At 40.5% G+C, this 24,353-nt stretch overlaps 1 protein-coding gene across 2 annotated transcripts in view; it reads left to right on the top strand.

Annotated features, from left to right (window-relative positions):
* The window catches only part of USP6NL (USP6 N-terminal like), a 138,875-nt gene that overhangs the window by 62,201 nt on the left and 52,321 nt on the right, over positions 1-24,353 (top strand). For both annotated transcript variants that reach the window (XM_069546402.1, XM_069546403.1), the window contains exon 3: positions 23,780-23,847. In XM_069546402.1, the coding sequence (XP_069402503.1) occupies positions 23,780-23,847 (68 nt within the window). The remainder of the gene's footprint in view (positions 1-23,779; positions 23,848-24,353) is intronic.

Genomic DNA, 24,353 nt, shown 5'->3' with positions numbered 1-24,353 from the left:
ACAATGATTATAATTAGCATCTCAGGACCTGCGGTAGTATCTGTTCACATTTTTGAGGTACACACGAATGACTCACTATCCTGACTCACTTGTTCAAGTTCACTGTCATTCAAAAGCTCTTTTATTCTGCTGTCCTTTTTTTAGCTTTTAGTTTTTTTTTCTTGATGAATAGAATTATTGTAGTAAGTCTCACTTTGCTGAATATAACCTTTGTTTTTTCTTAATTGGTGTGTATATGCCACGCCTCTAGGCATATTTGAGCCTTTTACTTACGATGGCTGGCATCTCGTTGTTTGGTCTTGGCAGGAAGTACAGTGGAATGAGAGCTGGTAGTGATAAGAGCCGTGAGACTGCAAGCTCTGTGGTTAATAGGGTAAGCATACTTGAGTGAAAATACACACCTATTGTTTAGGAATGTTCTATACGTTTAGTCATACCCAGTTAAAGCCTTTTCCAGGAAGTACCATGAGGCCTAGTAAATATTTCTGCTTAATAATTGAGCTGGCCCAATTATTTAAAAGAATATTTGATCAAACAAAATTCCAGGGAAATAACCTGAATAGTCCTTGAGTTTGTGATAGGGTTTGACCAGTAGTTTGAGACTAGATGAGTAGGCCTCAACAGTCCATTACAGAACCGCTTGTAGGCATTGCCGCATAGTGAGGTGCACAGGATTTGGAGACGGAAAGACCTGGGTATGGTTTGTGGCACCCCCACTGTGTAATGGCCAGTGTGCCCTGCTCCGAGTCTCCAGTGGTTCCTGTGTCACTGGTGCTGTGATGAGGATTAAATTAGGAATTTCTCGTCTGTTCACTTAGTCATGCAGTAAGTTCAGTGAGCATCAGTTCTGTGCTGGACACTGTACGCTGGCACTGGTTTACAGTGGAAAATAAAGCGACACGGACTAACCTGTGGGTTCGGTGGAGAAGACAGAAAGAAAACAAACCATTGACAGTGGTGGTGCTTTCTGTCAAGGAAGATACGCAGGCGCCATAAGAGAACCCCTGCAGATGGCCCTGAAGAGGCGGCTCTGGGACTGACGAGGGAAGAGTCGGCATGCAGAGGGGAGCGCCAGCTGCAGGGGACGGGATATTCGCTGGCCCTGAAGCAGACAGGCGGAAGGGAGGCGGGGAGGGGAAGGTGCTCCTTGAACTGGAGTAAAGTCTGGTGTGTGGGAGTGTCATGGGTGAAGAGTAGGCTAAATAACCATGCATGCTCTGCATGGCGCCTGCCTGGGTGGAGGGGCAGGGGTACGATTAGTGTTAGTTGCTATCATTGTTCTTTTTATAATAATCCTTCACTTTATTTAAAGGTGATTTCATGGGCTGAAGGAAGCTAATAGCTTCTGAAGTAGATGCTATGAAGTCAGTGAGTTAAACTCATGCATGCTGTTTAGAGAGGGCTCAGGCCCTCAGTCAGAGCTTGTTGGTGATTATTTTTCATACTGTTTGCATAAATTTAGTTATTTGATTTTTCTAACAACCTAGACGTACATACAGGGGCATGAATCTAGAGGTTCTCCAAAAGACAGCAAGAAGTTGCAGTGTAATAAAGACAAAATTTAAAGTGATTAGTTATTAAAAGTGTGAGATGATGAAATCTTTTCCCTCTAGATTTATTGAAGTATCGTTTATGTACAGTGAGACGAATCCATTTGAAGCATAACTTGATGAATTTTCATAATTATATATAGTCACATAGCCACCCCCATGTCCTGATATAGAAAAGTTCTGTCAAGAATTCTTGTTTTCTTGTGTCTCTCTCCCTTGGCCATCAGACTTAAGCAGCCTCTAATCTGCTGTCACTATAGTTCTGTGTTTTCTGGAATTTCATGTAAATGGAATTGTACATCATGAGGTCTTTTGGTTTGACTTCTTTTATTCATAGTATTGCATGTGTTAGTAATGTGTTCCTTTGTATCATTTCGTTGACTGAAAAACATTGCGCAACCTAAAAGCTGAGAGTTATGTTTTATTCAGTGGACACACTGAGGACTTCAGCCCAGGAGACAGGCTCTCAGGTTGCTCAGCTAAGGGAGGAGCCAGGATATGTGGAGTTTTTGCAAAAACAAACCAGGTAGTTGAACATCAAAAGATTTCAGCTAATTAAAAAACACATCTCAAGGTAATGAATTTAGTGTGTCTGGGCTTACTGAAATCATTTCTTTGATATGTACCTTAACTACCTAGGAACAGTCTCCTCTTTTTCTCCATCTTGAATTCCCTCCGGTGTACAGTTCTGGGCAGCTGCCGTGGCTGATGGCTTGATGGCCACAATGCCCTTTGTTTACTGATAAGTCAGGATCCGTTCATCTGAGTTGTTTTGGACAATTTATGGACATTTGAGTTGTTTCTCATCTTTGATTATGGATATTTGAGTTGTTTCTCATCTTTGATTATGCTGAATAATATTTGTATGTACATTCACATAAAAATCTTTTTGACTATGATTGTGCTTTGGGTAAATGCCTTTTGGGTAAATACCCAGGGATTGTATTACTGGGTCGTGTGGTAAAGTTCATGTTTAGCTTTGTAAACTACTGAGTGGTGTGGCACCATTCTGTGCTCTTCCTAGCCCTGTGTGAATGTTCTAGGTGCTCCACACTCTTGGCAAGCTCAGTATTGTCCATCTTTTTATCTTTGGTGGATCTCAGTGTGATTTTAATCTGCGTTTCTCTGATAACTAGTGATATTGAGCATCTTTTTGTGTTTATTGTATCTTCTTTGTGAAGATATCTGCTTGGTATTTTAAGTGTCTGTTAAATCATTTGCCCATTAAAAAAAAAAAATCTTATATTCTGGACACAATCTCTTTGGCAGATATTTTACAAATATTTTCTCCGTGGCTTGTATTTCATTTTCTTAACTGTATTTCTTGAAGTTGAGTTTTTAATTTCATTGTTCTATTTTAATTTTTATGAGATCTATTTTATAAATATTTCTTTTATAGTTTGTGCTTATTTTAGTTAAAATAAATCTGTGTTTAACCCAATGTCACAAAGATTTTCTCCTGTGTTTTCATCTAGAAGTTCCGTAGTTCTTTCTTATACATATAGATCTGTGATTTATTTCAAGTTAATATTTGTGTACTGTTTGGGGTAAGGGTCAAAGTGTATTCATTTCTCCCCATATAGATTTCTAGTTATTTCAGCACCATTTATTGAAAAGACCATTTTTTCCCCATTAAATTATTTTGACACCTTTGAGACTGAGACTTTGCTGTCATTTGTAACCATTCTTTCACCAAGAATTTAAGCCTGACAACAGTGCTTATTCAAATGTAAATAAATCCATCTTGTATTCTTACTGGTAAGTATATGTCTTAGGATGTTACAGGAACAATGAAGGGAATTACTTTTCAGGGCTAATTCAAGTGCTTTTCAGGCCTAATTCAAGCGAAGGAGTGGGTGTTTGTTGGTAACGTAGAAGTGAGGGTAACTTCTTAGAGTCTGTCAAATTCTAAGGAAAAAGTCAGTACTTAGTGATGTATGATTGTCTTCAGGAAAGTAAGTTAGAAAAATACTAGCACGAAGGTGAGCTTGTTTATATTCACAGACTCTAAAAGGAAACCTGGATCAGTGAAAGAAGGATCTCCAGTGGCTACTGATTCTAATGAGAAAGAAAGGGAAAAGGAATTTGCACAAAATGAAGTAGCTTCTTAAGGTGCTCTTTGAATTCAAGGTAGAAGAATGAAAGGTAGAAGAAAACGTTTGTAACCAATAATGAATGAAAAAGAGTAGTAGGTACTTGAAACACCAGTGTCGGAAGGATCAAGCACAAATGAACTGACATCCGTGAGCAGTGTTGTGGAGCTCATGTTAAAAACATCTGAAGAAGCATAATTTGGATCCTGGAGGTCGGTAATGACCAGATAGATAGGCCTGCTGTTCAGGGCAGGTCATGTCATGTAAATGTGAGAGAGTGCTTCTGAGTCTTGACTCTTGCTTCCATCTGCTTTTTTTAAAAAGTGAAAAGCAAGAAACAAAATTATCTTCAAAAAAAAATAAGGGAATGGACAGAAGTGAGAGGTAATTGAAGCCCAAGGTAGATTAGGACATGGGAACACCCTTTAAGTCAGGTCTTTCGGATAGGTTGAATAATATAGTTTTAGACTATTTGGAATAACTGTAAATAGTCTTTTAAGAATAAGAGAACATGGAGAAGGTACCTGAAGACTGGACTCAGAAGAGGCGCGAGGGTTGACTCTGGTAATTAGAAGCCATTGGGTTTCAGGATCATCTGAATCAGAATTCTAGCTTCGTTTTATTAAATAATGGCTAATGAGTGGGTTTAAAAGGAAGCAATTTTTAGGACCTTTTCTAGATATAATAAGAATAAACTAATGTTGTCATTAGACAGACACCCTGAGGAAATGTTAGAGATAGGTTTTATCGGTATTTGGGTGTTAGAAAGTTATGTGATATGAAGTCTTCTATGACGCCACCATCGACTAGAACTCATGTTGAGATTTATAATTAATTGATGAATCATGTTTAAAGTAATTATGTCAGAGTAAAGGTCTGTGCCAGTGTATCCTATCTATGGTCTTATTCACCGCTTTTCAGCAGCTTGGATAAAAATTCAGTCACGGTCATTGGAACTACGGCAGAAGGAGGAGTGTAGAGAGTCGGCAGAGCTCAAAAGGTTATGGGGTGGAGATTCACAAAGGCCTTTAAAGGCTAGCATATTGGACCAAAATGAAAGAAAGTTTGATGGAAAATTATAAAATGTCAACTTCTACACTGAGGTTGAGACAGCTCCTCAGAGAAGATTGAGAGAGCTTAAGTGTTTGCTAAGTTGGAGCCCACTATGCTGACTTACCAGCTGGTTTGGTTGCAGATCCGGGGAGTAACAGAGCTATTGTTCTCCTTATCTCAGACTTTTTCTGGGCTATCGTGTTGGATTTAGGTGTAGAATTCCAAATGAGAACTTTAATAAAATGCCATGTGTCACACAGTGTGAATATAACAGTGATTTGTATTTGTAGGTTGTCAGGTGGAAAAGCTCAATTTTGTTAAGAGTTAAAAGGAAGGAAGACATTTCTAATAATAGGTAGAACATTTTAAGATGGAAAAGGCTGACTTGTGAACTTGAGAGGTCTCATCTCTGAAAGCATTGAAGGCCACTGAATTCAGTGACCACTTATTAAGAATGTTATAGAGGGGAAGTAGAGCTAGATACATATTGAGGTTCCCTCCAATTCCTTTAACTTTTGTTTTTCATTTTAATTTTTACTTAGGTACCTATACAAACTTAGGTACCTACTTAATTTCTTCAATCTTGTCTTATGTTTATATGGCACTTAAAAGTTCTAGAATGCTTTTTATGAGCCTAATTAAGTAGGATGTTCCAAGAACTTTACAGGTTGGACAGGAGATGTTTTAGAATTTTTAAGCGCAGTATCTTAATGATTTAGAGTCTGGCTTCTGGATTCCAGACCTTTGGGGCTCTGGCGCTTGCTGTGAGACCTTTGGAAATTTCTGAATGTCTTCATTTTCCTCATCTCTAATCTGGTGACAGTAATAGTGACTCCACCATAAGGTTGCTTGAGTTTACATTTGATCATATGCTTGAGAATATATGGCTAGGATATTATGCTCTGCTTAGAGCCATACCTGACACGGTAGACGCTGAGTAAATGTTAGCTAGCATGCTTGTTCTTAGCACCGGGTACCTCTTGTCCAGGTAAGGAGACTGATGCTCACACAGGCTGTGGCCCAGGTTTACATAGTGATGGAGCAGTTGTTAAGAATTCTGCTGAACTGGATTTAAACAATGGAGTGGGATGGCTGTGTGTGGACTAATCTGTGAAACAGGATTGACTTCGCTTAGTTAAGACCTGTGATATTGTTGATTGTAGCCTCACATTCCAGACATGATTCAGTAGGAAGGCCTTTTCTAAAGCACATTATAAATAACCACAGTTTCCAGAAGACTTTCGTGCTTGATAGTGTTTGAAAGGAAGTAGGCACTTCAGTTTCTGTCGGCATTCTAGCATACTTGCGAAGCAGTTGAGCTTCTGATTTCTAGATGTGCTTAGATTTCTCAAGGATCATTAAGTCAAACTGAAGACATCTCCTAGAAGAAAAATCCAGGTAGGCTCTCCCGTGTAACATTGCAGTAAACAAAAGTGATCTCACTCAAAGTCTGTTCTGTCTTCAGGTGATCACCTCTTAGAATGAGTTCATAAAATGCTCCACAGTTTTCTGGTCACCTTAGAAACAATTTGGGTTCTGTGGCAACCTCGTTGTCCTCTGTAGAGGGTGTGCTGTTGTTTAAGGATTGTTTCTTCTGCCTTCCTTCATTGCTGGTGAACACATCTCTTAGAATAAGGATCCTTTTATTCATTTACAAGGTGTAAACATCTTGAGAGCAGATACTATGTTTTAATATTCTGTGTTTCTCAGTACTTGCAAAGAGCTTCACACATTGTGAGTTTGTGAAATTGTCAAAGCATTGATAGCTTTACTGGAAACCAAGGAACTCATTAATCTGGCTCAATTAAAAATGGTCAATTAAAATAACTTGCCATTCACAACAGATTACAAATGTAATCTATTTGTCAGCAAGTTTATTAAAGTTACATTCTTGAAAAGGACCGCTATTGGTAAAACAGCAGTTGACGAGATCAGTGTCATAAGGAAAATACATGTATAGAGGAAAAAACAAGAAAACACACTCTAGATGGCTTTAAAGGCATTTCAGAAACATTATAAACATAAGTCCTGTAAGACACCCGTTTCTAAACAGCCCAGATTTGTCAGTAATAAAAACCTCCTTTGGTCAGTGAATTGATCAGGAAAGTAGTGTGAGCTGCTCAAGCAGATTCTCTGTCAGTTTCATTGTTAGGTTTGTGCTTATTTTTTTTTTAAGTATTTGAACCAGCCCTTAACAGTGTAAAATGTAATTACTATCCTTTGTTTAATTTTTGCAGTTCTCAGTACAACTGATCCTTTCACAGATTATTATGGTGGATAAGGATAAGTTTCTCTGGGCCTCATTTTCTATTCATTTATCCAGAAGGTAGAACATAGACTCTTGATCTCTTTCTGCGCTGACACAGGTCCCCTGCCTGCTTGGGCAGCTGGAGGTGAAAGTATTAATTGGTTTTCTTTTGGTTATTGGAAAGAGGTCGTCCCCATCTCTTTGAATTTCTACTCTTCCTTTCCTTCCTTTAGAGCAGGAAAGACAACTGGAAGGTGAGGCCATTCCATCAGGAAATGCTGAGGTGGCCTTACACTTGAGAGGGGTCAGTCAGTCAGTTCAGTCGCTCAGTTGTGTCCGACTCTTTGCGACCCCATGAATTGCAGCACACCAGGCCTCCCTGTCCATCAACTTCCGGAGTTCACTCAGACTCTCGTCCATCGAGTCAGTGATGCCATCCAGCCATCTCATCCTCTGTCGCCCCCTTCTCCTCCTGTCCCCAATCCCTCCCAGCATCAGAGTCTTTTCCAATGAGTCAACTATTCGCATGAAGTGGCCAAAGTACTGGAGTTTCAGCTTTAGCATCATTCCTTCCAAAGAAATCCCAGGGCTGATCTCCTTTAGAGTGGACTGGTTGGATCTCCTTGCAGTTCAATGGACTCTCAGGAGTCTTCTCCAGCACCACAGTTCAAAAGCATCAATTCTTTGGTGCTCAGCTTTCTTCACAGTCCAACTCTCACATCCATACATGACCACTGGAAAAACCATAGCCTTGACTAGATGGACCTTTGTTGGCAAAGTAATGTCTCTGATTTTGAATATGCTATCTAGGTTGATCATAACTTTTCTTCCAAGGAATAAGCATCTTTTAATTTCATGGCTGCAGTCACCATCTGCAGTGATTTTGGAGCCCCCAAAAATAAAGTCTGACACTGTTTCCACTGTTTCCCCATCTATTTCCCATGAAGTGATGGGACCAGATGCCATAATCTTCGTTTTCTGAATGTTGAGCTTTAAGCCAACTTTTTCACTCTCCACTTTCACTTTCATCAAGAGGCTTTTCAGTTCTTCTTCACTTTCAGCCATAAGGGTGGTGTCATCTGCACATCTGAGGTTATTGATATTTCTCCCGGCAATCTTAATTCCAGCTTGTGCTTCTTCCAGCCCAGCGTTTCTCATGATGTACTCTGCATATAAGTTAAATAAGCAGGGTGACAATCTACAGCCTTGACGTACTCCTTTTCCTATTTGGAACCAGTCTGTTATTCCATGTCCAGTTCTAACTGTTGCTTCCTGACCTTCATATAGGTTTCTCAAGAGGCAGATCAGGTGCTCTGGTATTCCCATCTCTTGAAGAATTTTCCACAGTTTATTGTGATCCACACAGTCAAAGGCTTTGGCATAGTCAATAAAGCAGAAATAGATGTTTCTCTGGAACTCTCTTGCTTTTTCCATGATCCAGCAGATGTCGGCAATTTGATCTCTGGTTCCTCTGCCTTTTCTAAAACCAGCTTGAACATCAGGGAGTTCACGGTTCATGTATTGCTGAAGCCTGGCTTGGAGAATTTTGAGCATCACTTTATTAGCGTGTGAGATGAGAGGGGTCTCTGGAGGCTAAAACAAGGGTTCATCTGCTTGTGCAGAAGCAGCTATGTTGGATACACAGTAAATCTCAGCCTTTTCCTGAGGAAGGGTTTTCCTCCTCCTCCTCATCGTTACCGTTGTTAACACTTTCACGTGTAGGCTTTGAGAAGGTGGCACATGTCCATGCTACACAGTTCAAGGGTGTTGAAGGTTATCTAGTGAAAGACAAGTGTCCTTTCCACTCGTCGCCGCCAGACAACTGCTGTTAACTTTGTGTATTTATGTTCATCCCTGACCCCCGTCGTGTGTTATATACACTGTTCTGAACCTTGACATTTTCCCCCTCTACTTACAGTACATCTTGGAGATGAATCCAAGTCAAATCAGTACAGAATATTGCTTCATGATTTGTAGTAGCTGAATTGAAGGACATTTTACATCATTTCCAATCATTCTGCTGCTTTGTGAAGCTGGCCATGTTTATTTACTCATAAAAAGAGGAATTGGATTACTGTCCTAAATGCATTTTGTAATGTCAGATAGTTTACTCATTGAGTGGTTAGCAGTGCTTTCTAAGAAGTACTTCCTGCAATGAGAAGGATGGCAGGTCTTTAATATGAAATGTGTTTTTATAGTTAGTCTTCTGGAGTATGGTAATCTTTTATGTGGAAGTTTGCGTAACTTATCATGCTGGAAGAGGCTCTCTCCCACTTAGTGACTTCTTAAAAGAGTTTTATTTCAGGCTGCTGTGTACCAAGAAAAAAAAAAAAGAATTGTTTAGCATCTGATTGAGCCTGTGTATAGGTTTTTGAGGTAAGTTGAGAGTGAGGCGTTGGGATGGGAATGGGATTTATAGGTTACTGACAAGAAAACTAGATGTGAATTTTCAGGGTCTCCAGGCAAGTTGTTACCAGGAGCCCAATGGCCACCTTTCCCCCTTTTCTTTCATCAGTCAGTCGCATTAAGATTATTGTCTTATTTTTAAACCTTGAATGTAGTGGTGCAAGTTTCTTTGGAAATCTATATGCTACCGCTGCTTTTTTTCTCAGGTTATGTTATATACATTATCTGGAAGGTAATGTGTGCAACATTATATAGGCCTTTCATAATATTAAAGGACTATATCTTTGGATGTGGTTAGACTTGTTTTTGAATTTTGTGAATGCATCTGGTCTTTCTTTAAATTGTGCACATTCGTGTTCCAAGGTAATACTCAGATTGGACTGATGGACTGCTTTTAGCGAGTAAATACTGTGAGAAACAGCTGTGCCGCCATTGGAACAAAGGTGTGAGAAATTCACTGCTCTTCCCTTTAGCTTTGGTGAACAGTGTCTGTTTCATTTTATTAAGGTGTCTTTGTCAGGGAAACTCTGGAATCTTTGTGCAGTATTATCTACTACAAATAACCAATAGATGTGTTGGAATATTTTTTTTTAAGTTTGATATACTTTAGAGCTAATGAATCTTTACTCTGAAGAGCAATATGTGTTGTATATAGAAAGAAATATGTGGTTGAAAGGTTTGGAAAAGAAAAAGTGTTGGACGGGGTTGTAATGAATAGACAGTATGTAAGATGCCGTTGGTGGCGAGCCCGTGCTCTCCTGTTTTCCTGCCCAGGGTCTGGCAGTTGATAACTAGTAAAGCTTTTTCTTTTTTTCAAAGCTTACTTGTATCTAGTTGTGTGTGAAAACAATATTTAGCTGCCTCAATTTAAACTTCGAAAAAATTTGCTTCCTTGTTTATGATACTGTGAAAATGCATTTTATATCCATAAAAGTATGGCAGCTTTATAGTATCAATGGAGGAAACCTTGGAAACTTGGGTATCTGAAAGTGTAAGGAATAAGTAACTCTGGAAAGTAATCATTTTCAGATGTAGGATGACTTCTCTTTTTATTAGAATAGGACACTCACTGTGGAAATACAACCAGAACAGTAGTTTTGAGCACACTGGAGTTAACTAACCCACTCTCTGGTGACCCTGCACCAGTTTCTAGGTAGCATATACCTTATTAATTTAGACACACACACACACTTTTTCTCTCTAGCATAGTGGGCAGGTGGACACAGACTTTGGAGCCTTTCAGATGTGGGTTTGAGTTGAGCACTGATGATAATTTAGACTTGGACAAGTTGCTTGACCTCTGCATTTTATATTTGTCATCTGTAAAATGTAAAAGATTATAGAACTGTTTGCGATTTTCTGTGTACCTAGCACAGTGCCTAAAGACAACAACAAACAAGTGTGAGCTGTTAACAGGCAGACTAAACCGTTCTTCCTTTCTACATGTGTGATAGGTTGTGTCCAGCTCTTTGAGACTCTGTGGACTGAAGTCTGCCCGGCTCCTCCGTCCATGGGCTTCTCCAGGCAAGAAAACTGGAGTGGGTTGCCATGCCCTCCTGCAGGGGATCTTCCCGACCCAGGGATCAAACTTGTGTCTTATTGTGCCTCCTGCACTGGCAGGCTGGTTGTTTAACACTAGCGCCACCTGGGAAGCCCCTTCCTTCCTGAGTGGTGGTCATTTTCTCCACAGCTTTTCTGTTCTCTCTTCTCTTCAGAAACATGTTGACTTCCTGTTGACTGGAGAGCATTTCCATGGCCTCTTGCCCTTGTTAAACACTGCTCTGAGCATTCCTGTTGACAGATCCTCTTGATAAACCTTTGTTCATTTTCCTTTTTTATTTATTCAGAGACCATGTGGAGTGGTTAAGAGCACTCTGGAGCCATATCGCCTTGGTCTGAATGCCAATTCTGCAACTTCAAAGCTGTGTAATCCTTGCAAGTTCGTTTACCTAATAATTTTCTTGTCTCTTAAATGAATGCTAATGATTCCTACTTCTTAGTTTTGATGTGAAGACATTAAATGAAATAATATACATAAGACTTAGATTGTGCAGAGTAAGTGCGAGCTCCTACTTACGAGCCTGGCTCTTTGTTGGCACTTAATTCATGAGGACTCCTGATCAGTGCTGGACCCTATTTGTATAGCATTTTGATGTTTGCTATGCAAAATCTTATACTGGTCACTCAAACACAACATTGTTAACACAGTTACGGTAAGCAGGTAAAGAAACATTTCATATTAAACACACATACACATGAGAGGTGTATAGATCACATTCTTAGGGTTTGTTAGGTGAAGTGTGCTGTATGTTGTGAGAATTCTGTAGTATTGTGTTGGACTTTAGGGCTCTCTATCTTACTTAATGAGTGAATGAATGGCAGCTTCAATATGATGTGAGCACGTAAAACATTTATCGTATCCCAAATTTCTGGCTTGTGATGGGCTTATGTCCCAGTTTGAACCTAAGGGCCATCTGGGGACCGGATACTTGCATAGTTCACACTTTGGCGTATGCGTTAATGCAGTTCTTCCTCTGCGCTACTTAGTTGCTCTGGGTAATCCTTAGTTCTTATTTTCGTGTGCCATTTTGAGCACAATTTGGTTTTTACACATTTGCATCTTTGATTTAAAGAGTGGAAAAGTTACCTTTGGGTGAGAGTAAAGCTTGCCAAACTACTTGTGGGATTAGTTATTTGCTCTTAGGATGAGCAGTCTGTGAATTCTCTGTCTTATATCTGGCCTTCAAGAATCTGCTGTAATTGCATTATTTCTTATTAAATTCCATTGAGCTGAATTCAGCACAAAGTTTTATTGTAATTAATAAAACTGTACATGCTTATAATTCTGAATGAGCCGAAGAGAGTTGTGAAAGTTAAGTAAATGAAGTGAATTCAACAGAATTCTTTCTGTAATCATAGAAGTTAATCATGAAGGCATTTGATTATATGATACTACGCACAGCAAATGCATGGCCAATGTCTGGTACCCGTGAAACCCCCACTAAGCAGGATAAAGCTGCCACAGACAGGGAGTTGTTGCCGACCAGCCTTGTGTCATCATTAACAGTCATGCTCTCGTGCTACTGGAAGAACTGCTCAGGTGTAATCTTGAGTTTGCCAGCAACTGTAGGCGGGTTGAAGTGAGTAAAATGACTCATATGCTTGTCTTGGTGCTAAGGATCTGTTGCAATTTTGTCATTCAGCCCTCCCGCCAAGTGTGGGAATTAAACTCACATTCAACAAATAATAATTACGTTTCTCTCCAGTAGTAATGGCATTTAAGCATTGTTACATCATGTCACGTCTCTGTGAATCACCTTACACATAAACGTTGGAGTTACTAGTCTGATTTTGGGAGTTCTAGGGAAGCAGTAGTGATGTTCTTTCTCTTTGAGAACTAGGGCAGGAGAGACTGACCGAGAGCAAAATGCCTCCTGTGTTGGCTGATGGAGGACATGACATTAGATCCGAAGTGGAAAGGACTTATTAGCCTCTCTTGACTTAGATTTACCCACCGGGTGACTAGCACAGCCAAGCCAACCGCCAGCTTCTGAGAGGAGTAAGGGGAGAGAAGGGGGGAGTTGGGAGCGTTGCTCTGGTGAGGCTCTTTGTGAAGTATGATGTGGGCCACACACAGCCAAGTGAGCAACACCTTCCCATAAAGCAAGCGAGACAGTGATGGTCTGTGAGTAGGCTGGGGAGCCAGAAGAGGGGAAAGTGTGAGGGGTATAGATGGGAACACAGACGTAACAAGGCTCTGGCTGCTTCATCTTTCAGGAGCCACACACACACATACTCGCACTTAAGCATGCATGTCTTCATGCGTTCCTTCATGAACATGAGGCTCTTGTGAATAATCACAGGAGCTACTTAGGTTGTGACTTCTCATGTCTGAGTCTTAATAAAATTTCAAATACTCCCATGAAATAGTATTAAAAAAAACACAAGAAAATATGTGAGAAATAAGAATCTTTAGCAAGTTCAGTTCAGTAGTTCAGTCACTCAGTCATGTCTGTCTCTTTGCAACCCCATGGACTGCAGCACGCCAGCCTTCCCTGTCCATCATCAACTCCTGGAGCCTACTCCACCTCATGTCCATCGAGTTGGTAATGCCATCCAACCATCTCATCCTCTGTCATCCCCTTCTCTTCTTGCCTTCACTCTTTCCCAGCAAGTCGGTTCTTCGCATCAGGTGGCCAAAGTATTGGAGTTTCAGCTTCAACATCAGTCCTTGCAATAAATAATCAAGACTGATTTCCTTTAGGATGGACTGGTTGGATCTCCTTGCAGTCTAAGGGACTCTCAAGAGTCCTTTCCAACACCACAGTTCAAAAGCATCAATTCTTTGGCACTGAGCTTTCTTTATAGTCCAACTCTCAACATCCATACATGACTACTGGAAAAAACAACTGACTAGACAGACCTTTGTTGGCAAAGTAATTTCTCTGCTTTTTTATATACTGTCTAGGTTTGTCATAGCTTTTCTTCCAAGGAGCAAGTGTCTTTTAATTTCATGGCTGCAGTCACCATCTGCAGTGATTTTGGAGCCCCAAAATAAAGTCTCTCACTGTCCATTGTTTCCCCATCTATTTGCCATGAAGTGATGGGACCGGATGCCATGATCTTCGTTTTCTGAATGTTGAGCTTTAAGCCAACTTTTTCACTCTCCTCTTTCACTTTCATCAAGAGGCTCTTTAGTAAAGGCGTTTTTGTTTTTATTTTTTATTTTTTTTGCAGTGAAGCTATATAGAAGTATTTAGTGAGCAGCTACTGTGTGCCAGGCACTGTGGTAGACACAAGAAGTGCCAAGATGAGTGAGGTACAGTCTTTTGTTTGTGGAGATTACAGTTTAATAGGAGTGATTTGGAAATAAGTGTGTTCAGTAGATTGTTGTAGGTAAATAGATGGTAAAAGTACAGTGGACCAATTCTACCTAAGTCTGTAGACATGATTAAATTTGAGGGGAAAATATCTTCTCTGTTATAATAATGAAACTTTGTTAGTAATTGTAGGACTTTAAAATGATTTTGTTTCTCATCCTTCTGGAAATCAAGAAGCAAGTAATAGAAGCATGCCCTGGAGTTATTCTCAAGATTATGATTTAAATTTTATTAGTAACAGAAGGACTATAATGAAAGCTGAGCACTGAAGAATTGATGCTTTTGAACTGTGGTGTTGGAGAGGACTCTTGGGAGTCCCTTGGACTGCAAGGAGATCCAACCAGTCCATCCTAAAGGAAATCAGTGAATATTTATTGCAAGGACTGATGTTGAAGCTGAAACTCCAATACTTTGGCTACCTGATGCGGAGATCTCATTTGAAAAGATCCTGATGCTGGGAAAGATTGAGGGCAGGAGGAGAAGGGGATGACAGAGGATGAGATGGCTGGATGGCATCACCGACTCTATGGACATGGGTTTGGGTGGACTCTGGGAGTTGGTGATGGACAGGGAGGCCTGGTGTGCTGTGGTTCATGGGGTCGCAAAGAGTCAGACACGACTGAGCAACTGAACTGAACTGAAGTCTCTCTCTGATGCTGGGTGCTCCATTTTAAAATATTGGAGAGTTGTCCTGTTCTTACAGCTTTTAGAATGTATATGCTTACAACTGGAACAGAACATACAGATGACCTACCAGTTATAAAATGTTGATCTTTTTGTTTGTAAAAGCAGGAGGAGGACCTGGATAGGTGGGGGGCCCTGTGAAAGGAGGCTGTGACGGTAGCTGGGAAAGTGTTGGAAGGAACTCAGCTGAGCAACAAGGCACAGACCTGCTCACAAGGAGGGCGCTCACATCTCTTCTCAACCCCACTCACCCTCCTTATTGAAAACTGGGGTTCTGTATAAGAATTTGAAGAAATGTATTCTGCATATTTCATGAAAAGTTTTAAAATGAGAGCATGACATTGTGGAAAATGTTGACACCAGGCTACTTAGTGAGATAATAGAAATATTTTGAATGGAAAGGTACAAATCCTATTTATGCTGACAAATAAAAGCTAAAATTGAGGCTTTAGATTTGTTGTTTTGAACACTTTTATTGTCTCAGACAATGCATATTACCCGAGGAGGACTATGAAGATGTATGTGGAAGCTTGTGTGGCTCTTCTGAAGTGGAGGTTGGGTCATTTCTGAGGACCTTTGGGTTTACGGCCTTGGTTCTTTCCTGAATTGACTTTCCGTCTTTGGCTGCCCCTGCCCTTGATCATGACTAGTTATGCTGTTTTTATAATTGAAGCTATGATGAGAATCTTGTTGTTATGTTGTTTCCAAGTTAACATGGAAAGAGGGAAGGAAGCCAAATGATTTTTCTAAGATTATTGCTCTAGTGGGAGAAGGAAGAAGGAGAGAAATGGGTTCTTGAGGTTGTACTTTTTTTTTTTTGATGAGACACTTGTTTAATGTGGAGTTAACAGAGTTGTGAGGGGCGGGGGTGGGACTGTGCTCGAGGGCTCACAAGCAGCAGATCAGAGTCCCTCCCAGCGGAGGGGTAAAAGGATTGGAGGTTCTGGATCGTTCCTCACAGGACCACCAGGGGGAGCGTTTGGCCAAGGACGTCAAAGTCTCCTGGGATGCCACTCCAGAATAAATTTGGTTGCAGAGCAGGCATATGTCACTTTAAGTGCCGAATTTAATTTCATCTCTCACAGAAGGACCATTTAAAATAAGTGGTATTTCAGGTTCTCAAGTGACTGGTGTGCCTTCCTTTATTTTGTTTGTTTTTAGTTGTGTTTTGATGTTTCTAGGATTTCTCCTCTGAGCATTCCTTCCAGTCTTGGATCTAGAACACGGCAAGATAAATGCTGACGTTTTTACCAATGGTGCCTATTAAGATTTTTATTATTAAAAAAAACTTTATTATTGAGGTGTCTTAGTTCATAATCCGACTCAGTGGACATGAATTTGAGCAAACTCTGGGAGATGGTGGGGGACAGGGAAGCCTGGCCTGCTCTCGTCCATAGGGTCCCGAAGAGTCAGACACAACTTCGTGACTGAACAAGAACAAAGTCTGTACTAAGAAGGTGATTACAAATAACTGAAACATTGTTTAGGCACCATTGATACTCAGGGCCTCTTCTGTTTGAAAGATGAGATGGCGTTAAGGAACTCATAGACATGGATAATTTACTCAGGGAATTTCAGGAGAAAAGCACTTGCTGCCTGCATGCATTGCATGAGAAAGGAAACCAGCAGCAGCAACCCAGGGACAGGGTTGTATGTCTTATTTTCAGGCTGAAAGGTCTGTATGATAGTGACTCTGCTGTGCCCTGCGCACTGGGCACCGTTTTCCTCCCTGCAGCCTCTTTCTCTCATTTTGCTTGTGGTTTCTGCTTCCTCATTTTTTCTGCTTGCCTTTGGTCACCACAGCTGGTTAAGCTCTTTACCTCGTAATGTTTCATCTTTAGCTCTGGTTACATATTGACTCTCTGCTTTATCCTAGTCACCTTCCTGAGAGAGGACTGATAGATAACTTATGTTAGTGCATTAGGAGACTTCACAGCTGTGAAAGAGGGTTGAGGGAGATCCACTGACTTACTGGAGCCAACCTGATCTCGCTATTCAGTGGCATCACATTGGTATCTTAGTAACTGGCCACTGCGGTGGGAATCTTCACAGCATGGAAATTGGCAAATGCCACAAACCAGAGCTCACAGCCTGTACTTCTTCCCTCCGGGAACTGGTTGCTAAGCTTTTACTGGCATACCACTGGGTAGGTGTTGATATGCATAAGCTTGAAGATGCACTGTTAAGCAAGAAAAAAGTAAGATCTAGAATTATATATAGAATGGTTCTAGTTTTTAAATAGAAAAGGGACATTTAAATATATGTGCATGTGCATACATCCGTGCAGATCCTTGTACAGTGTGGAGAAGTGCTTTGGGAGAGAATGGCGGCTGCTTCTAGGAGGGGGCCTTAGGCTGGGAGTGGAGCGTACGCAGCCGTTCAGATCAGAGTTCAGTTTCAGACACTGTGTGTGTAGTTGATTCTGGACATTAAAAGCCAATAAAGTTCCTATATAATCGTAATGTCAGTAGTCAGTATAGTGTACTTCAGTGTTAAACATGATGATGAGGTGTGTAGGAAGGAAGTGCAAGCCTGGCCCTGACAGCGTCGTGGTCAGATGGCTTCACTCTTCCCATGTGTATCAAATCCATAGCCACGCCCCTTTGTATATTACTGCATATCAGTATTCGACCATGACTTTTCATCTCTCCCTGCTTTGTGTGTTCTGAGATTTCCAACAGTCCTCTTACCTCTTTTTGGTGTCTTTTATATGTAAGCGTTTACCATATTGCAATAATACCGTGATCTGTATGTTGCCTAGCATCCACTTTCTTCTTGAAGAAACTTTGTATTCCTTCTTTCAGTGCAATCTCCTAACTCTCTAGGCAGCTACCCAGTTGGCATCTGGAAATGTCCAATTTTAGCCTCTGGAGATTTCACGGATCCAGTGTCTGCTCCTCATTTTGATTCTGTTAAAGAAAAAAATTATTCTAACACTTATTACAACAATAAAGACTTTATTCAGGGCTGTTGCAAGGAGTGTCAAGAATATCACATTAGGGGAGAAAGATAGGGCTCAACTTCGAGTACAGTAAGGGATTTATCATTAATTCACCAAATGAGGGCTTTGGTGGGTGCAAAGGGGGAATCTTGCTAAACCTGTGTAACAGGATTTTTGGTAGAGACAGGCCAGGGTTACTAGATATCAAGGGTGGAGGAAGAGAAATCTGACCAGATAGCAAGGGTATCAAGGGTGGGGGAATTCCCTGACTTAGCAGGATTCTTGCTACAGCTGGGTGAGGCAGGCTGAAGACAGGATGGAGGCCAAGGTCAAGGCTTAGTAAAGTTTGGACAAGGAGAGAGTCTTTGTCAGAGAAAGGTTGTTGAGGCAGTAAACTGTGAATCACTGTATTAGTTTCCTGTTGCTGCCTGTCACAAACTTGGCAGCTTAAAGCAACGAAATTGATCCTCCTACTGTTCTGGAGGATGGACGTAGTTACACTGGGCTAAAGTCAGGTGTCAGCAGGGCTGATTCCTTGGGGAGACACCAGGGAAGATGCTGGGATGCCTCGGGGTTGTGGGGTGGGTATGCCCTTGTCCTTTTGAGCTTCTGGAGGCTGCCTGCTTTCCTTGGCTCCTGTAAATGTAATTAGACTAGCATCAAATTTCTAATCAGCCAAAAGGCAACAAAGTTCTGAGGGAAAAAAAATTATCATGAGCTTGGAATTCTGTATCTAGACAAAAAACTGATTCAGTATGAAGGAAAAATAAAAACATTTACAGATAGTACAAGGTGTGTTGAGCTGAAGATTGACTCCCCACAACACCCTAATCTCTGAAAGGTGTGGATGTACCAAGGTGATCCTGGATCATGAAGGTGGGCACATTGTCATCACAGGAATCTTATGAGAAGAGGACAAGAAGGTCAGAGGAGGGAGGAGATTTGAGGGTGGAGGCAAGAGGTTGGAGTGATGTGAAGGAAGAGGCCAGGAGCCAAGGAAAGCAGGCAGCCTCCAGAAGCTCAAAAAGACAAGGGGACACCCGCTGCCCTGCACCCCCATGTCCTGGTTTATGATTTGGACTTTTAACCCTTTCCCTGAGCTTCTTGGAGAAGGAAATGGCAGCCCACTCCAGTATGCTTGCCTGGAAAATCCCATGGACGGAGGAGCCTGGTAGGCTACTGTCCATGGGGTCTCATAGAGTCGGACACGACTGAGCGACTTCACTTCATTTCACTTCTGAGTTTCTGAGATCTTTTGCCTATGTTGAATGTTACAACTGGCTTAAGCTTAAGTGTAAGTTAAGTTTGATTGTAAACTTAATTCATTAGTGTAATTAACGTGCATAAGCATGCCTTTCACATGGCTGTTTGCAAAGTAGTTTCCATATTGTAGGTCCCAACCCATTTTTTAAAATAGAAAGAAGGACACAATGAAGGGAAAAAGGCGAGACTCAACACTTCACAGGGCTGCCTTGCAGTAGTTACGCGTATTGTATCATGAAACTTTATTTCACTTGTAAATGTGTGCTGTGTGAAATATTTCCCAAACCCTCCAGAATTTAGGCATTTGCTTAGTGTCTGAAATGAGCTGAAGCTTTCACATTAAAAAGTATCATTAAAATTGTTATAGAATGTACTTGAGAAGAGTATTCATACTTAGTTTTAAATAAACATTTTTTTTGTTGCTCCAAGACAAGTTTTGTTAAAAGTAGTAAGAATGTGGCTAGTTTTGAAGTGCAAGATTAAGGCTTAAAAGCCCCTGTTTGTTACTAGCTGGAATGCTGGGTGTAGGCTGGTGTGGCTCATACTTGGGATGGGGCCTGAGAGGCATGTTTTACCCTCAACAAACATCATCTTTGTTTGAGTATCTGTAGTCTGTGTAACCACAGCAAGGTCTTTTTTTCTCCCTTAGAATATATCTCAGACCTTTTCTTTCTTGTGTTTGTTTCACAAATAGTTTAAAATAGAGCTGCCTTCCACTCTTCTGTTTGAGTTTGTTGCAGAATGTGTGAGGGACCACCTAACACTCTTGGTATGCTTGCAACTGGAAAGCAGTAATGGAATCATGGTATAGATAAATTTACTCTATGAGGACTGAAGCCGTTAATTCCCAGGGCCAGACTGGTTATCTAACAAAGGGTAAAGTACTTTTTACGTTAAAATATATATTTATTTAACATTCATCTGTCAAAATGTGTACAAGGAAAAATGGTCTGTCAATTTTGTGTCATTGGACTGAATTTAAAATTTAAAACCTTAGAGTGAATTGTTTTTCACAGTCTGGGGCTATTATAGTTCAGATGGATGCTTGATTCTTAAAAGTTCTTATGTTTACATGGAATTAGAGGTGTTCTTAAAATGCTGTCGTTAATTTCTTCTGTACACTTGTGCCCCGAGATGTTTTATGTGTTCTTGAGTTTTTAATCCAAATGTCTTTCGATCCTTAACTGCTTAAAATGTGCCTCTTACACTTGAGACATTCTTATATTAGATGGAAAATCAATTAAAATAATTTGTTTGAATTTGAGTTGAATACTGTGATAGGTTTCTTGTTTGATGACGTGTGGTGTGAGTGCCCAGGACCACTACTGTTGTTTAGTGGTTGCCTGGAAGTCGGTGCACACTTGCACAGACACAAGACAGCTGCGATGCCCTCCGTGGTCAGTGTTTTTAGGGCAAACTCTTTGTTCTGCAGTGGAATTTCTAAATAAGCAACCAGAACAAAACCATAGGGGTTATTCTATTATAATTTTTAGTAAACTTCTCAACTGTAGATAAGACAGTGTAAAGCATAATTTAACTACATTGAATTCTGCATAAGGACACTACTTACTGGAAAGATGATTGCCTTAAATGATGTCTCTAAACTCAGTGTCGGGAAAGATTGGCATTGCCATTTAGTCTCTTCAAAGAAGCAGGTTTGGCTATATTTTATAAGATAAGTTTGACTTTAAATCTGTTCTCTTTTACGTTTATTAATACCACAGCTTTTTCTCCTCATGGGGAAATAACAAGAGCTTTCTAAAGGAATTTAAGACTAGCACTTAATTGATTCAGAATCAACTGCGCTAATCATTTTGGTCATTTTTCTTTCGTAACATTAGAGCACAGTTTCATCCAGTTGCAGTACAGCCTCTATTATTGGCTAGGTTTTCCTTTCTAGAAATTTCTAGACTGGAGATGGATTCATGTAAAGGATAGTATCTTAGAGCCACAAAGATGTTTTCTTGGGATGTTTTGTGTCTTCATTTCCCAGCTCTATACTGTTTCCAGTTCTTACCTTTATACTTTTATTAAACTTTCCATTGTTAAGTTAGAAATAGAGTTGAGATTCCTAGGACTAGTAGCAGAAATAAGGACTGGTATAAAATACTTCCAAAAAGCCCTCATTTATTGAATTTTGCCCAGTCACCATAGAAATTCATGCTTAGTTGTTCTGATAATAGAAATGGAATTTACTGTGTGGTCAGGGTTCCTAGTTTGAGTTTAATTTCTGCTCATTTGCTTCCCCTGCCCTTTTGGTAGCTGTATGAATGCAATGTGTTAAAACTGGGTAAAGGAAGAGGGGGAAAGGAGTTGAGGAAGGTTCCTAAGTCTAAAATAAGGTAATTCGTATGTGTATAATTGAGCTGAGTATCACAGACTTCTGAATGCATCCCGTGTATGCCAAGTCGCTTCAGTCATATCCAACTCTTTGCGACCCTGTGGGCTATAGCTGGCCAGGCTCTTCTGTCCATAGGATTCTCCAGGGAAGAATACTGGAGTGGGTTGCCGTGCCCTCCTTCAGGGGATCTTCTTGACCCAGGGATTAAACCTGCATCTCTTAGGTCTCCTGCATTGACAGGCGGATTCTTTACCACTGGTGCCACCTGGGATGTATTAGTTTACTGAAAATCATTTTATTGGACCATTGTGTTATTTATTCACATCTCCCTCAAAGGTTCTCAACTGACACTTTGAGAAAAGCAGTGGCATAGACACTTTTTCCCCCAAATAAGCTTTAAGAAATAGACAGATTTCTGTTTTTACTATTATAAACAGCCTTGTGATTATCTCCTTGTCATAAATTCCTAGAGGTGGAACTGTTGGGTAAAGGAGATGCCTGTTTTGAAGATTTTGATATGTTTTATCAAGATGCTTTCCAGAAAGAGGAGATGCATTTGTGAGTCCACCGAGTGTCAGTGAGGGCACATCTCCCCACACTGTATCGAGCCTGAGTAATGTCAGTGCATTTTGGGGTCAGTCTGAGAGAGGTGCAAAGTAGTATTTTAAAACTTGCATTTCTTAAGTTTCTGGTAACTTGATTCCCCCTGGCCCCGCCCTGCATGTCTTGGCTTTTAAAATTAGCTTTTATTTTTGTCAGAACTTTACTTGGTGTAAAGATTTAGGATCTGTAAAACTAATTTTGAAAGATAATCTCACTGCCACACCCCTCCCCACCTGGCTGCCCACCCATAGAAGTAACTGCTCTCCTCCAGTCCCAGCTGATTGGTTTTGTATTTACTTCCAAAGCACTAGATAACATGCCTGTATTGCCACTTCCTGTTCTGCAGATTTAGTCATTGTCTCATGATTTCCTGCTTTGGAGGATGAGGATGGCTTCTCTGCACTCAGCCTCTTACAGACACACATGCCTCCCTTCAACTCTTAGGCACTTGACTTCTTTAGTCAACTGCTTGTTTTCAACCCCACCCTCACCTCTTCTCTGGAACCTCCGTTGCTGTGCCACTGAGGGCAAGGATTTAAAGAACCCCCATGTTGTCAGTTTAGTGGGGTTTTAGGAGGAATGGATATAAAAGTGTGTGCTCCATTTGCCGTCTTTCACTGGACATCCTTTTTGTGTCTTTCAGTGATCATTGACTAGAGTAATGGTTAAAATTATGGGCTGTAGATGCAGTATCGTCTGAATCCTACTTGTTTTGCTGTTTACTAGCTGTGTGACCTTAGACAAGTTGGTTAAAATCTTTAAACCTTGTTTTTTGTTTTCTTTGTTTTCATCTGTGTAATAAAATTAGCAGGATAAAGCCTGGAATTAAGTGTGGTAAGGCACGTAAGGTCTCCGGCAGGATCTTACTGTCTGCCGGGCGCTTCCTGAGAACAGGTTTGTCTCTGCTGCTGGTGCTCCTGTGAGCTTCTTGCTCATGACCTTTGCCCAGTTTCCACTGGAATGCTTGTCTTCCTTCTTGACCAGAGATGCCTTTTATATACGGCCGGTCACTGATCTTTTAATTTATGGGAGTTGGGTGTGTAATCATATCCATACTATTTCATATTTTGATCTCTACTCATTGTCAGACTACGTTTTTGAAAGCTAACGTGATGGGTAATAATAAAGAAGGGTGTGTGTTGTGGTAAAACTGCACATTATGATAATAGTTGGGACAGCTGATAAGGGGGACCTCAGAGGCTAAATGTAAAGAAATGATTATATTCATCATGTCAGAGAAATATATTTTTAAAACCCTTAAACTCTATCTTGCACTAGTTTATTTTGTGAGTAAATTACCTACATTTTTAAAAGCCTTCTTGAATGTTCTTCTCATCACCTGCCCAGGTGGATTTCCTCTGAAAACTTAGAACTCTCATTTCCAGTTTCTACTTTAATTCTTATTTCTATGAAATTAGATCCAAATATAACTCTTGAGGGATAAGATTTACATATCCCCTAAGTTAATGCTGTGTTAACAGATTTGCTTTCTTTTGAGGGTGGTGTGTAATATCGAAATAGTAGATATGTAGATATTTCAAAGTTGTAGTTATGGATACTTAACTCACCCTTCTAAGTTTATTTGATTTTTGCTGATTTGTCATTTTAGGCAGCATCAATTTATTGTTTTATTTCCACTTGTTTTATCTTAGTTTTATGATTAATTAATTTTATAAATCTTTAAGCAAAAGTTCACTGAAATTTGATCTCTCCGCAGATTCAAACCAGGATGTAGCACTGAAACTTGCCCAGGAGCGAGCTGAAATAGTTGCTAAATATGACAGAGTAAGTATTCATCATTACTCTTTAAGTAATTTTTACTTTCAAAAATATAAATAGAAGAGGGTTTGCTTTTTGGAGGGCTTATATTACAGCGGCAGTTTGTTTACTTCCCATGACTGCTGAAGTCCTCTAGTTTCTCTGGCTTTGTCTACGTAGTTTCTCTCCCTCCATCCCTCTTCTCCAGCCACGCTGGTCGTCTGTTATTCTTCCAGGCTTGCTCCTGTCTCAGGGCCTTTGCACAGGCTGTTTCTTCTGCCTGGAGCACTTGTGTGCTGGATACCCTCAGGCCCTTTTGCCCCCTCTTTTTCTTTGCCCCTATGCTAGCTCTTAGTGAACTCTTCTCTGACCACACTGTTGAATATCCCCCTCCATCGCCTGGCTCTCTCTGTCCCCTTTCTCTTCTTTATTTTTCACCATAGCTTTTAAAATGTCAGCATACTTTTTATTACATTTTGTTGCCTGCTCGCCTACCTAGAATGTGAACTCTCTGAGGGTAAGAATTTCTCCTG

This window comes from Ovis canadensis, chromosome 13, assembly GCF_042477335.2.
Source record: "Ovis canadensis isolate MfBH-ARS-UI-01 breed Bighorn chromosome 13, ARS-UI_OviCan_v2, whole genome shotgun sequence".
NCBI classification, from domain to species: Eukaryota; Metazoa; Chordata; class Mammalia; order Artiodactyla; family Bovidae; genus Ovis; species Ovis canadensis.
The sequence above is the reverse complement of the archived record's forward strand: the minus strand, read 5'-3'. Positions and strand labels throughout refer to the sequence as shown.